Below are 15,600 nucleotides of genomic sequence, written 5' to 3'. Positions count from 1 at the left end.
ACACACACACACACACACACACACACACACACACACACACACACACACACACACACACACACACACAAAGAGCAGCTCTCAGCACCCAGTTAAGAGGTATTTCAGGGACACCTTCTATTTCCTGCAGCAAACAGAGTGGCAGCACCTCTCACCGCAGACACTTCAAACCGTTCCATTAAAAGCTAACGAGCGGCGGTGAGAACAGTACACTATCACACTAAATTACACAAATAGAGCAATAATCAGCTCTCACTGCCACGCTTCCATTTTACCATGCCCGGCCCGGCAGGAGGTGAGAGTTCAGTCAAATCTTCCACACAGAAATAATGACTGAAATAATTTGCAAATGATGCACATGTGTGAGGAAGAGGGAACAAATAGAGGAGGGAGAGAACAACATAATTGATTCTGCATGACACACTTAAGGTTGTGCTGCAAAGAATTTGACCAGGAATGAAAAAAATAAATAAAAACAGCTATAAATGTGAGGAAATACAAGGACTGAGAGGAACAAAGAGAAATAATGAACAGAATGGAAATGAGGTATGAAGAAAAATGAATAAATGAAACTTGTATCTTCTTTGATTGTGTGTTGACAAGCAGAGTTCTTGGACACAAAGTAAGATCAGTGGCTCCTTCAGCTCAGGATGTTCAGCATTTGCTTCACTTCTTACTTGGCTCTGTAACCATGGCACTGGAAACTAACTTGCTCTGGACCAGGTTGAGCTTAACTTAAAACCTGACACGTTTAAAACATATATACAACATTTATAAGCATATACAAGACTTGCATGTTGCTTGTATTCAGTCCTGCAGGAGATCTAATGCTGCGTTCAGACCGAACATGAGTCGATGGTCAGGAGCGTCTGGCTTGCATGCAGCATGGATGCACGTCAAGAAGTTTTCAGTTTCCTGTGTGTTTTCAGATTTTGTGTTTGACGTAGGTTTAGCGTGTCCAAAGTGGCAGAGTGCTCGACGGTGTCGCGGAGCGTCCAGCAATCAGAGAGACTCTGCGATGTAGCAGTACATTTTCCAACGAGACGAAAGAACCAAGACCCCAGGGAGTCTCCTGAATGGTGCCCACTAACCTTAGACAGATGGACAGCCACCCTTCAGCTGAAATCCAGCACCTGTACTTTGTTTTTTTTCTTACCAGGCAAATCCCAATTGAAATGGCAAACCTCTTTTTCAAGGGCGACCTACAGGGGAAACCAGAAAACCCAGAGAAAACCCACACGAGCATGAGGAGAACATGCAAACTCTGCATTGAAAGACCCCAGGTCTGAACCGGGGATCGAACTCAGGACCTTCTTGCTGTGAGGCGACAGTGCTAACCACTGATCCATCATGCAGGTGGTGTCCTGGCAGGAGATGCGGGCACCGATATGGGTCAGCAGCTCATCAAACTGGGCTTGGGACATAAATAGTGCTGAAAGGGACCCTCATTAGCGCACAGCTCCTGGAGTGGTGAACCTCGCCAAACTCAGAACTCCTCTGAATTACCTAATGGATCCAGAGGAGCAGAGGCACCCAACAATGGGCCTCATGCAAGAACATGTTCGTATTCTTATCCTAAATTTCTCTTACTTTTGTTCGTACAAAGGGTTCGTACGAACATGTCACGTCAGATTCAACAAACGCTTCTATCTTCAGGAAAAGTGTGTAAATGAGCTGTGTAAATTACACCTGTTCTATCCAGCTGCTCGTGCACGCGAGAGGAGATTAGCATAATTTCCACCCCAAAAACACCATATAAGGCTATGTTTCCTGCCTCAGATACAAGGAAGTGTCCATTCATGAAAAATGACAGTGAAAACTAAAAAGAAGAACTTTACGAGTTCAGAGATTGAAGTCCGTCTGTCAGAGATCCAGAAAAGAAAATCTGTCAGTTTTAGCAGCTCAGCTGTGGAATAAAAAGAGCTGCTAAAAGTATAAACAACTGTGTTAAATCATTTTMATTTATTCAGAAGCCACGGCGCTGCGCACCCTACACCCCATTAATTTGCTTTGAAACTGTATTTTGTTCAATTAAGTATTCAGTTGGTCTACTTTCACTTTCAGTTCCATAATTCAATTTCAGTTCTAAAATTCAGATTTTTGTGCTGCACATCCTGGTCCTTGAGAAAGCCAGCCAGAGTAATCAAACACAGATCAACAGATTTACGTTTCACATCCATGATGTGAAACGTAAATGTAACATTATCTATAGGCAAAATTAATCACTGCTATAAAATAATTGTTTTTTGTCACTTTTACGATGGATTGCATCAACTCTGTTACATTATAGAAGGAAGCTTCACTGACGTGAAACGTAAATCTGTTGATCTGTGTTTGATTACTCTGGCTGGCTTTCTCAAGGACCAGGACGTGTGGCATAAAAATCTGAATTTTAGAACTGAAATTGAATTATGGAACTGAAAGTGAAAGTAGACAAACTGAAATTTTAATTGAACAAAATACAATTTCAAAGCAAATTAATTCAAATCATAAAAATTAAATTCAGATTCAAACCATTAAATTCAGTTTCCATTTAGAGAAATTCATTTTCAAACCAATGCATTCAATTTCAAATTATGCACATTCAGATTCAATCTGAGAAACTCAAATTCAGTTCCTGCTGGCACAAGATTCTTCCCATAGAGTAGAATCTTAAAACCTTGATGTAAACAGAAAAACTAAAAGCATTCACAATTATTATTTGAAGTATTTAATTATCTAGTCTGAAAATGTTCTTACTGTTTGATTAGACTAACCAGATTCTTTATTTCTGGTGAAACAATCAAAACTAAACTGACAACTGGAACTTACTGATGGGGGTCGGTGGTTTGGGGTTTCCCTCTTTGCGATTTGTGGTTCTGTTTAGTTGTGGAGGGACGGGTTTATAGGACTGACCGGTGGCTCGGTACATAGCTTGAACCCACAGAACTCGGTCCTGCTCATCATCACAGGCAAATATTACCAGGTCGCCTTCCTTCACGGCATTAAAAAATACACATCCGCCCTGAAGACCTACGTTTGGAAAGAAGAGGAAGAAGAAGAAGAGATAACACCAAAGTGAAACAGTCAGTATGAGGAACAAACAGACAAAGCAACAAACATTATGTCTGGAAGTTTTACAAACTGTGCTGTAAAAATGTTGGTGTTTTCTAAAACATGGTAAATGCAAAGAATTCCAAGCTGGACAGACGGTTTTTGAGTTGGTCTAAAGAGGAAAACCAACTTTAAACAGAAGAGAACTAAAGTTCAAAAACTTACAGTAAAGCATTAAGCCTGAGTCATTTTTCCTCCAATTCCAACTTTCATGACTGTGACCAAAACATCTCTCTGTGAGTCATGCTGACAAAGACCATAAAGACTCTATGAAAATGAGATTATTCTGTGTGTCAATTTAGCTGCATAATGTGTAGTTTAAAGCTGGTTAAAATCTACTAACGTGTAAAAACATTCAGTTGCAACATAGGCACATTTTCTCAAAAGTTTCCAGAGTAGATTAGAGTCTATAGTTGGCTGTTTCTCTTCGAAAAACATAAAAAATACATTTATTTTAAAGAGTTTAGATTATCCAAAGTGGGCACCTTTTGCTTTTATTACAGCTGTGCACACACCTGCTATTCCCTCAATCAGCTTCATGAGGTTCTGTAATCACCTGGAATGGTTTTCCAACAGTTTTGGAGGAGTTCCAGAGAATACCAAGACTGTGCAAGGATGTAATCAAACTTAAAAATGTTTCTATGTCCAGCTACAATAATTCCAGTTTGAGTGCACTTTTCCAGACAGAACTACAATTTGTAGAGGGTGAATCTGTACCTGGCTGAGGGTCACAGTAGTCCACGGTGTAACCCTCCAGCTGCATCAGCTCCTGGGGCTCAGCTTTCTTCTCTCTGTAGCTGCACATGGCAAACGTGTACTGACTAACCTGCAGGGCAGACAAAAACTAATCAGATTCACAACATGAACACTGCAGCAGGAACACAACTTCAACACAAAACACAGTTATTATTTTCATCTACCACATTGACAGGTTGGATGACGTGTATTTGTTAGCAAAATAATCCAGTGAATGGACCACAATGAAACCTTCAGAAAGTAATCAGTTTGTACATCAACAAGTGGTTAACTTTTGAAGTCCATCCAAGACAAGATGGCTACCTCAGCTAACTGACTACACAAAAGATGGTGGGCAATATGTATTTCTTAAAGAAACACTACTTTTTATTCTTAATATACCCATTATTCCTTAATTCAAAATGATGGTTGTCTAAAACTCAAATGAAAAGTAGAGGGTTGACATACATTCTTTCAAAAAAACTGGCAAAACCCTAGAAAAGGAAAGACGCAAATAGAAAGTTTGAAACAGATCTGACTCACTGATGTTTCTGTGAAAACAGTCGGTTCAAGAAAATATTATACAATAACTGTCAGCTGCACATCAGTCTTTGATCTTAAAAACAACTTTCAAATCAAACACAGGTTTATAAAGTCCTCTCATTTATATCTCAGTGCATCATACCTGCACAAGAACAAAATATCTTTTTTTCCAGCGTTTCCGTAGTCTTTGTCCTGAGGCATAAAGGAACCTGAAACACAAAAACACCAAAATGACTTAAAGACAAATGTAAATAAATATTACACAGACAAAGATCAGAATCCTCTTCTGCACCTTTTTTTGTATGGCACGTCACAAGGCTCAGTTTTAGACCATTGCCTTTTCACTGTACCGCCTTCTACTTGATTTCATAAGAAGAAAACATAATGATTCATTTCATTGTTACGCAGGTGATGCTCAGATTTATGAGCCTCTTAAGACAACATGTATTTCATTCTTCTGTCACTTCTATGTCTTAATGGCACATAGTGTACCTTGATATCAAGGTGATGGTTTGGTGCTACTTTTGGCATAAGGGTCCTGGTTCAGAATCTTTCTTGGTATGGGGGTCAAGTTTTGGTATGCACCTTGGTATGTGGGTCAAGGCTTGGTACGTTCCTTGGTTTATGGGTCAAGTTTTGGTAAGCATCTTGGTATGTGGGTCAAAGTTTGGTGTGTACCTTGGTATGGGGGTCATGGTTTGATATTCATCTTGGAATGTGGGTCAAGCTTTGGTATGCACCTTGATTTGAGGGTAGAGTTTTGGTATGAACCTTGGTATAACAGTCATGGTTTGGTGCAAATATGTATGGGGGTCAAAGTTTGGTACATACCTTGGTTTTGGAGTCAAGGTTTGGTATGTACATTGATATGGGAGTCAAGGTTAGGTGCGTTCCTTGGTTTGGGAGTAAATATTTGGTACATGTCTTTGTATGTGGCTTAAGGTTTGGTGTGTACCTTGATATGGGGGTCACATATTGGTACAGGTAAGGTAAACAAGTAAAAAAAAAGTCTAATCTGTTTTTTTTTCTCTTGAAACACTCCCAGAAATAGCAACAGAAACACAAACCATCCTTGTGAGTAGGATATGTTTTAGAAAACATACTGTCTTTTTTCATTCAATCTGAATTTTAATCTGTGAAAAAAGTGGAATCAAATTATAAAATACAATAAAAACCAAAGTGTTCACCTCAGTTAATTCGACTTCATGCAAAATCAAAAGCAACTAAAAACAGAATCGTGTATTGGGTAAAAAAAATGAAAGTTTGTCAAGTGCATTGACATATATTAGATATATATTAGAAAAGCTGCATGTATTTTAAATACTTATGAGGTCTAACATTTTAAAAATATAAAAAACAAAAATAAACTTTTGTTTAAACGTGAACAAATTAGGCTGTATTCCAATTTTCAAGTCACATTTTAGTTTTCACTAGTTAAATTGTGACAGTAATTCGTAAGTCTGAGTCATTCTGTTGGCTGTTTTACTTCAAAAAGCTTCAGAAATATGATTATCATGTCTGAATATTCTATAGGTGATATTTATTGAATTTTTTACTGTAATTATTTGTGGAAAGTCAAAGAAGTTATAGAATTTATGTTTATTTCCTGAGATATTCAAATGATTTATTTTTCTTCTAGCTTGTAAAACATTCCTTTAAATTTATTTGTTTCCACAAAATGAATTTGTTTAAAATAATTTGTTTGCACACGTAAAAAGGACATTCAGTGGAGATAATTTGATTCACGCTTTAACTTCATGCAACCGATGTGTTATTTGTTTGCAGTTGATCAAATAAAAAGCTTTAAATTTCCTGGAAAAATGAGAAATTGTAGGTTAAAGTTACAAAATAAAGAGTTTAACATAATTTTGACAACTTAAACTAAATGAGTTAAACTTCCTAATAAATCTATTTAATGTGGGACTTAATTAAAGATGTTTTGCTTTGTTGCCACTTCAAGCGTGACTATTGTCATTCTTTTACATAAAAGGTAATTTACAAAGAAAAATAATGTTTAACTGTTAAAGTGTGTGTTTCTACTTCACATAAAATATATATTTAATCCAACAGCTGTGTGAAAGTTTTCTCTCTCATGTGAAACTAAAGGCAGTAATGAGCTGAAAAAGGCTGTGACTCTGAGAAAGAAGGAAAATGGAAGAATCATCAGCGTGGCTCCTCAATCAATGGCGGCTCCCGGGCCTCCTGAAGCGTGGGATACAGCCAAGTGCAAGTGAAGAAAATCAATGGATGGCAGGACCTCTTTCTTCAGCCCCGCTGCCTGGCTTTAAAGAAAAGGCCTGAAGTCAAGGCTGCTGCGCGTCTGGACCCAGAATCGGGGCCACTTTGCCCAACTCTGGGTTAACATGTGGCAGCACTCGCCGAGCACTTGGGATTATTATTCATCGCCTCGTCCTCCATCCTGTAACGGCACAACAACGCAGAGCTGTGCGCAGCCCCGTGACGCATCCTGCTGCAGAAATATCAAACCATCGTTTAATCACAAAAACTACTCACAGTGCTGAGATACTGGATTCATTTTATTAAAACTAATAATTTTAAATAAAGTCTTTATCTCTAATTCCTCTGAAAAAATATGGATGTTTGTTGGCAACACTTACCTAAAACAGTTTATTTGATTTATTGTCTTATTTGTTATATTTCCTGTTTTAATTTTCTTTTTCTTGTCTTGGTGATGTTGCAATGTGAAATATATCAGATCAAAAAAGGTTTATTTTTCTTCTCTTACCTAATAAATTATTTTGACTTTTTATATGTTGTGTTTGTATCTGATCTTTGTCTTATTGTAGTTTTTTTTTTTTGCTTATATCAGATCTTGTTTTATTTTGTCTCATGAGATCGTAGGTTTATTTGTCTTGTTTCAACTCATTCTATCTCATTTTGTCCCGTTTTGTTTTGCCTTAACTCACCTTATTTTGAGGCTCATCTTATATAACCATATTTTTTTATCTAGTCTAATTTTTATTTTCGTTGATTTGTCTTATTTTTTTCATTATTTTAATTTTATTTTAAATGCTTTATTTTATCAAATTTCTCTAACCTTAATATTTGTTGTTTCATTTTATTTTCTTATTTTTAATTTATGTCATTTCAATTTTATCCCATCTTATTGAGCATTTCTTTCTTCTGGGAGCAGATAGCACTTTACCTGAAACCACAGTTTATTTATTTTATTTTTAAAATTAGACCATTTTAGTTACAGATATAAATGTATTCTTTATTAGTGAAATGAGGCTCTTCACATCTGGACCTTTAGTTAAATGATTTTTGATTTTGAAGTGTTCTCACTTTATACAGTATTATTTTAAACCAGATTGCCTGCACACTAGATTCTACAGATAAATAAAATAAAATGTCCTGCTTTAACTGAATGAGTTCAGTGAGACTTCACAGCAACTCGTTCTGCAGTTTTTATTATCAAACATTGTTGATGATGAATTTATACTGAAGCAAAGACTGTAGCTCAGTTTTTTTTCTTTTTTAATTTAAATACAAACAAATATGTGACAGATTCAAAAATCTAAAAACATGTCAAACACTGACAGAAGCTATTCCAGGAAACAAAAATATTTTAGATGACAGCGTTTTTGACTGAAATAAATCATTAATAAAAATAAATCCTTCAATGATTATTGGCTAAAAACACAAAACATCGCAGGTGTCGTGTTAAATAATGAAATATGATCTAAACTGTTTGTTTGTGTAACTTTATTTTCCACAGCGTTGCCCCCTGATTGACCCAGAACAGACATGTTCTGACCCGTCGACCCGCTGAACAAAACAAAGTCTCAAATACAAAGAGAAGGATTTAATAATCTTTTATATTATCCAAATAAAAACATTTCAAACGTTTAAGTATGTAAGAGCTGCATTTTTACCTTTTTCTATAGAACAAACCATCAGAATAAGCCTCAAGGGTGAAAATGCAAACAGGACCCAAACAGAGACAAAGTCTGACCCCTGGAGGACAAACTAGGTCTGCTCACTCAGGAGTCTTTGAGAAGGAGCTGACTGAGAAGTTAGACAGAAAACCTGTAATCTGATCATCCTTCATTCACTGCTTTAACTCTGCTTTGTCTAATTTTACACTGTTTGGTGACACTTGTGAAAATAATATATAATTTAGGGAACAAGTAACATGGCAGTGAAAGTAAAAATTTGAAGAAACCTGAATAAAAAAAACCTTCAGGAAACAAAATCCCAAAGAAAAATAAGTTCATTGAAAAGAAATGTCAGGTTGATCTGTTAGAAAGATAGAATTTGCTGCCACCTGCTGGCAACACAAGTATTACACATCATAACTGAAGTACTCCTACACCCAGTACCAATATTACACATCATAACTGAAGTACTCCTACACCCAGTACCAATATTACACATCATAACTGAAGTACTACACCCAGTAAAACTTTGGAATGAGGCAGCAGGTGATAAGCATTCCTAAGTTATCTGTCTTTACTTTCTATGCTGCACCAGGCAGAACCAGGAGGACATCTGAATCTTGCTTCAGGTTGATGGTAGGGCTGAGCCATATCATATCATTCACCATATTACCGGTTTAAAAAAAACTTGCCCTGGAAAATAAATTATATCATGATATGCTAATTTCATGACGTAAATACGTCACCCCACCACCACGCAGTGGATTACGCTCATGTCACGTGGGTCATGGCTGAAAGTAGGCCTGGGCAATAAATGGAAAATTAACAGACACAACATTTAAATAATCTAAATAACATTTTATTTTTGAAAGAAATAATTATTTTAATACAGAAATCAGTTAGTTTAACAAATAAAAAATGTAGTTAAGTAATTTTATGCAGTACAAAAAACACACTTGGTATTTTTTTTTTATCTAAAATTATAATACATACATACATAATGTGTTTGCACTGAAAAGTTATGGGGATGGATAAATATTTTTTGACTTTATCTGACTCAAGACTTCACAAAAATGTTTTTTATTAAATATATTAAAAACACTAAAATGACAAATATAAACTACAGAAAAGCTGCTTAAAATCAAACTCTTCCTTACAAATCCCTTTGGTCCAAATGTTGCAAGTTAAAAAATTTTTGTATAATGCTTCATTACAGAATACTAAACTGTGTGCTTTGACTAAGAACACGGACACAATGTATAATGTTATGACTATACAGTGTACTTGTGTGTGGTGGTGGGTGGTGGCAGTAAGAGTTATCGTGCATTTATCGTTATCGAGGTGAACTGGTCAATATACCWTAATATTGATTTTAGGTCATATCGTCCAGCCCTAGTTGATGGGATACCTGTAAGAACAGGATCAGTGGACAGATGGAGCTTCGTACTGACAGAGCAGAAGTCAAACTGACCCAGGAGCAGGTTCTGACCTCTGCATGATGACACACAGAACACCCCAGCTCCCTCAACACCTCCTGGGTGCTCAGGTTGGAACAGGGTATGGCAAGCTTTTTATATATTTAATCACACTCCTTTCTCTGATAATAAAATCATTTCTCCTGGTCACAATAAAATGGTTAGAAGTCAGAACTGAAACTAATCAAGTTCACAATCACATTACTGTGTTCCTCAGTACGGTTTAGTCTCTAATAACATAATGTTGCAGAAAATGTTCCAGAAATAGTTTTAATATTATGAAAAATTTGATTGTGACTTAAACAGTTTAGATCAAGTAGGCTGAAACATGATCTCAACTGAGACCCAGAAAGCAATGTTAGATCTTCCTTTAACCAGCAGGTGGAGCTGTTGGCTTTGTGACACATTTATTAAAGGAGACCAATTATGGGTCCTAGAAATGTTTATGGTATGTCTGTGGGCTATCCAGACCATGTTCATTCAATTTAATGCACAAAATAATTCTCAGATAATAAAATTTCTCATTTTCTAGTTCTGCCTGCTCTGACTTCCGTTCAGAAGAGCTGTTTATGTTAATGAGCTCTGTTGGTAACGCCCTCCAAAAATCTGTTGACATTAACTCCGCCCTCCAAAGCCAGCGTTTACGTTAGCATGGCTAATAATAGCAGAAGCTCCGTTGTACAACCATATGAGACCCAGAGGCAGAGTCGTGGTCCCAGCTTCTTCTTTTTTTCTCCCCCTCCTCTGCTCTGCGCTCACTCTGCATGCTGTTACCAGAGCAGGGAGCAGCAGCGGTCAAAATACCTCAGAAACTCGAACAAATAGGCTTTAACAAGGCTTTAATAAGCTAAACAGTAGAGGTACAGGAGAAAATGTGTTCATAACGAACGAAAATAAATAATTAAATTGTGTCTGTGCCAGTCTCAAACACTGGTCTCCTGCTCTCTGGTCCAACACTCTACCCATTACCCTGTTGGAGGCTTGTTGTGAAATGAGCTGTGCATTGCACAACAACCATGACGGCTTTTATACTGAGGAGGAGGAGCCTCACCCGGGGGTTGCTAGGTGAGGGGCTGAACACAGGTTCCGGTGGGTTGTCGTACGGCTTATGACATCACAAAATGTAGGAAGTATAAAACTTGTCATTAATATACATTAAAAATACATTTACTTACAGTAAATATGCCCCTGGGTGCATTTTGTTTTTTTGGTCCTAGGACTGTTTTTTAAGAAGTACATACCCAAAGTTGAGGAAAAAAAAAACCTTTAAAAAGCGAATTTTGCATAATAGGTCCCCATTAAGGTCCCTTTTAAGAGTTTCCACTCATGGGCCATTAGGTGCCAGGTTGGACCACCTGTTGCCTTGAGAAGGGTTTAAGGCAAAAGTTCAACAAGGTGTTGTGCAGTCAGACATATTCAGCTGCTGTAAACAATGACATGTTTACAAGTGTGTTTTGTGGAAAAAGGATGAATGTGTGAACGGTGTATAATAATATATATATATAGATATCTTCGTGTTTGATCAGAGAACTTTGATGTGAACTTTTAACCCTTCGTGTCCTCTACAGTCAGATGAAACAACCGTCAGCACACTCACCCACTGTGCTTCATGTTGGGAGGTTTGTCCATACGGACGGCCAGTTTAATTCTCAAATCTGTGTCTGGACTGTTTCTGGGAACAACCATTCGATGGAACTCTGCCTGCTTCGGACTGTTGGTGGTGGGATTCAGAACCACCTGAAGAGGAGACAAAAAAAACAACTGATGTTTCTCTAGAAAAAAATTATATCCCAAACTCACAACTCAAATCTAACAAGAATGTTAGAAACACTGTTTTCTCTAAAATGTCTGCAACAACTCCCAACCAAAACACAATAAAACTTATGTTGATGGAAATATTTGACCCTAACCCCTGATGAAGCAACAGGTACTTAATATTTATCACCTGCTGTTAAAAGATGGAGGAGGACAATCATGTTTTTATATTTATATTAAAATATCCCATTAACCACTAGATCAGTTTTAATGAAACTCTTCTACACAGTCAATAATTCCATGTGGTCAGCACAGTTTATTGATATCCAACATCAAGATGTACAGAGCTGCGCTAAATGCTGTGTTTGTACTGAGACCCAAACATGTTTTGATGAGTAAATTATTATTATTTTCATAACCTCCATCATTTCCAACATGATCTAAAAGTCTGCAATGATGCGAGGGATGTGCATTCCATCAATCAATGTTGGGCCTTTAATTTATCTTTAATGTGTTTGTAACAAAGCTGCGGACAGATGAACACTGAAGCATAGTTGTTATTGTTTGTCTATAGATTTTTTTGTTTCTCAAATTTTCTGTTCACATTAAATATTTCCCAGCTTTATAAAAACTCAGAGATAAAAACGAGGCTCAATCAGAACAATCTCAATCTGCAGCTGAACAACTGTTGTCAAGGACAAGAGAGAAAAGGAGCTCTGATTTGAGCTGAGACATAGTCACGTGACTTAACTACACTTTTACTTCTTTTATGGTTTTTTAACTTACAGTGTGAAGATGGTAAACTTTGAACCTTTGTGCAAACAAACTCTTGTTCCTACAAACTTCACTTCTTTTAATATTTATTCATCAAAACAGACATTTCAGTCTTTTGCTGACAGTGTCTGTTAGACTGAAGGATTTCTCCTCAGCATGCAGAGTAAACACACCCAAACTCTCACACTTTTATAGTATCTGAGCTCACAACGTTTAAACTTTGGTCTCGTATTTTAAATTAATGTAATCATGACAACCAGGTGCTTGTGTCACTCAGCTCAGTGAAGGTTGTTGAAAGTTTACCAGTAGGGTCTCTGCAGAACACATTGTTCTGTGGGCAGTGTTTTTACTAAAACATGATTGATGGAGGTTTTGCTGTGGGCGGAGTTTGTCCTTAGTCGTGATTAATGGAGGTTTTGCTGTGAGCGGAGTTTGTCCTTAGTCGTGATTAATGGAGGTTTTGCTGTAAGCGTAGCTTCCCCAACCATGATTGGCGGAGGTCTTGCTGTGGGCATAGATTGTCCTAATTGTGACTGGTGGAGTTTGAAGTTTTGTGGTAGTAGTAAAATTATTGTGAACATGTAGCCTAAATATAATTTATTGACTGTCTATTTATAGTTTAAAACAATGCACAATGTCTCAAATAAAATTTGTTGTGAACATATAAATATAAATTAATGACTTCCTGCACATTTCTCCTGTCAGATTTAATTAATATTATTAAAAAATGGCCATATTTTTCCAGGCGAGTTACGACTGTTTTGACCAAACCAGATTGTCCTTCCATATGTGTGGCATTGAAATTTCATTCAGCTAGCATCTTCCTGTCTTGAATTATGACTAAAATAAATATTTTAACATACAGGTGCTTCCTGGCAGTTTTGACCGAGCCCAAATCTGCTCCAGTTTCCCGAGTTATTCCTTAGTTCTGCTGCTATAGGCTTAGACTGCTGGAGGAGAGCATGTCCTCACTCTGCTGCTGTCTTTATGCTCCTCTATATTAACCTGTGTTCATCTTTGTTTTTTTAATCATAGAACCTGTACCTGGACCCGGTCCTTCTGAGTCTGCTGTTGTCTTTTTTAAACCCAGAAGCAGATAAAGTGCTCATCCTGAGCCTAGTTCTGCTGGAGGTTTTTTCCTGTTAAAGTGGAGTCATTTCTTTCCACTGTGGCCTCTGTGCAGCTCAGGATGAGGGATTGTGTGAAGTGAAGATTTGATACAATCTGCAGGCTTCTTTAAATAAGTAACTTTTATTGATGGGTGTTTCATAATGTACTGAATAAGATCTTTAATTGGGTTTGAATCTGATTTGAACAGACTCTACAGGCTTTACAATATATTTGTTGACAGCAGTGTTTCATTTGATCATTTGAAATATGATTGTTCTGCATAATAACAGCTACATTTTGTCCCCAGAGTATAAGAATCAGACTTTGTCTCAGTTTTTACTAAAACCCATTGTCACAGTTCTGGGGTTTGTATCTGCAGATGTGTGAGTTTGTTGATGTTTTTGCTACCTGGTGGAGACAATTTTTGACCATTTTCTTGGTACACACAGCCTGGTGATGACCCACTGTTCCTTGTGGGTACAAAAGTCTGGCCCCCTTTGGTGGAAATATGGGTTTGGTTTAGGACCAAAGTGAATTGAGTTTAGGCTACGTTTAGGGTCAGGTATGTATTGAGGTGGTTAGGTTTAGGGTAAGGGGTCATGGTTAGACTGTATAAATGTCCGATAAATGAATGGAAGCCAATGCAAAGTCCCCATGAGGATAGGAGAACAAACGCGCGCGTGCGTGCGTGCGTGTGTGTGTGTGTGTGTGTGTGTGTGTGTGTGTGTGTGTGTGTGTGTGTGTGTGTGTGGGACACTCACTCGGCCCAGTTCTTTGTCCTCCAGAGCCAGGACACCAGTACGTTCTGTGAAGAGCTTCACTTTGACTGAAGGCAGAGGGTGAGTTGTGGTGAAGTCCCCCTGAGTCTCCCACCTGAACGATACAAAAGATGGTTTTTATGTCTTTATAACATGTCAACAAATAAATGAATAACTCTCGTGTTGTTGGAAGATATTGTCAAGTTTGCTTTTTTGTTATTAAACATTGTAAAAACTGAAATCTTTATTTCTTCATCATCACACTGACACTTATAATGAAAAGTTGTGATAATTGTAAATGACAGTGTGAGAGGATTGTGTGACTTCGTTGGAACTGTTCTAAGCTGCAGCTGGTCTTAGAGGGTGACACAATGACGAGCCATGCGCTGCCCAGAACAGCCAGCTGCTGACCGCATGGAGCTAACGCGTCTAACTTCAGGGACGTTTCAGAGGGAGCTGGCTGACTGGTCAGGTCTGTGCCAGCTGAGCCTGAGCCAACTGTCCATATGTCAGCCAGGTAAAAGGCTCAAAAACAACTAACCAACATGGCGGTGAGGTGGCCTGCTTCAAAGCACGATTCATTCCTTCTAATGAACAGCTGGATGGAAACAAGTTGGCACGGTGCAGGATGGAGCTTCTTGATGAGTAAATTTAGAAAACTGTATTAATATTAATTCCAGTCATGTGCATCGAGTCATGCACCCCAAACACTACCATGTCTTCACAGAATCATTACCAGTCAGTCACTTCCTGTTTCTATCTGCTGGTTAAACTAGTTTCAGAGCATTTGACCAGTATCTTGTGTTTACAGTAGGTACACCAGCAAACACATATAGTCTGAAATATGTTCCATACAGTTTTATTTCTACCTACATGTAGACATGATTTTCATTACGCAGAGAGGACAAAAGTCAGGTTGATCAGGATGTAACACAGGAAATGTTCTTAGATTTATGAGTAGAAACTGCTCCATGCATCTGGATAGTTTGTGTTTTGACATTTTCTTAGCTTTTCTTAGTGTTTGTGAAAAATACCTCGGCTGACCCAACATTCAGGTTTATAGCTGTCAGAGGAAACCAGAGTACCTTGAGAAATCCCACGTTTGAACATGCAAACTTCACACAGAAAGAGCCAGAACTCTTTCAAACCCAGGACCTTTTAGCTGTGAGGCTGCAGTTAGTCTGAAACCTGTGCTGCAGTTGACTCGTCGCATTTACTCATCCTGTTTAACAGATGAGACCGCATCCTTTACACAGATTATCCTCTATCAATAACTTATGTCTGTCTGTGCCATCAGCAGTGTGAGTTCAGTACTTAAAAGTGACATCACATACAGCGGGTAAAATAAGTATTGAACACGTCACCATTTTTCTCAGTAAATATATTACTAGAGGTGCTAATGACATGAAATTTTCACCAGATGTCGGTTACAACCCAAGTGATCCGTACATACAAAGAAAT

At 37.7% G+C, this 15,600-nt stretch overlaps 1 protein-coding gene across 13 annotated transcripts in view; it reads right to left on the bottom strand.

Moving 5' to 3' along the window:
• The window catches only part of cadps2 (Ca++-dependent secretion activator 2), a gene marked incomplete at its 5' end in the record, with an annotated part of 178,988 nt that overhangs the window by 134,486 nt on the left and 28,902 nt on the right, over window positions 1-15,600 (bottom strand). For all 13 annotated transcript variants that reach the window (XM_014025857.1, XM_014025862.1, XM_014025858.1 and 10 more), the window contains 5 exon segments: window positions 2,809-3,009; window positions 3,808-3,916; window positions 4,511-4,577; window positions 11,340-11,479; window positions 14,143-14,254. In XM_014025857.1, coding sequence (XP_013881311.1) covers window positions 2,809-3,009; window positions 3,808-3,916; window positions 4,511-4,577; window positions 11,340-11,479; window positions 14,143-14,254 — 629 coding nt within the window.

The sequence above is a fragment of the Austrofundulus limnaeus genome, unplaced genomic scaffold (assembly GCF_001266775.1).
Source record: "Austrofundulus limnaeus strain Quisiro unplaced genomic scaffold, Austrofundulus_limnaeus-1.0 Scaffold505, whole genome shotgun sequence".
Classification (NCBI taxonomy): Eukaryota; Metazoa; Chordata; class Actinopteri; order Cyprinodontiformes; family Rivulidae; genus Austrofundulus; species Austrofundulus limnaeus.
The sequence above is the reverse complement of the archived record's forward strand: the minus strand, read 5'-3'. Positions and strand labels throughout refer to the sequence as shown.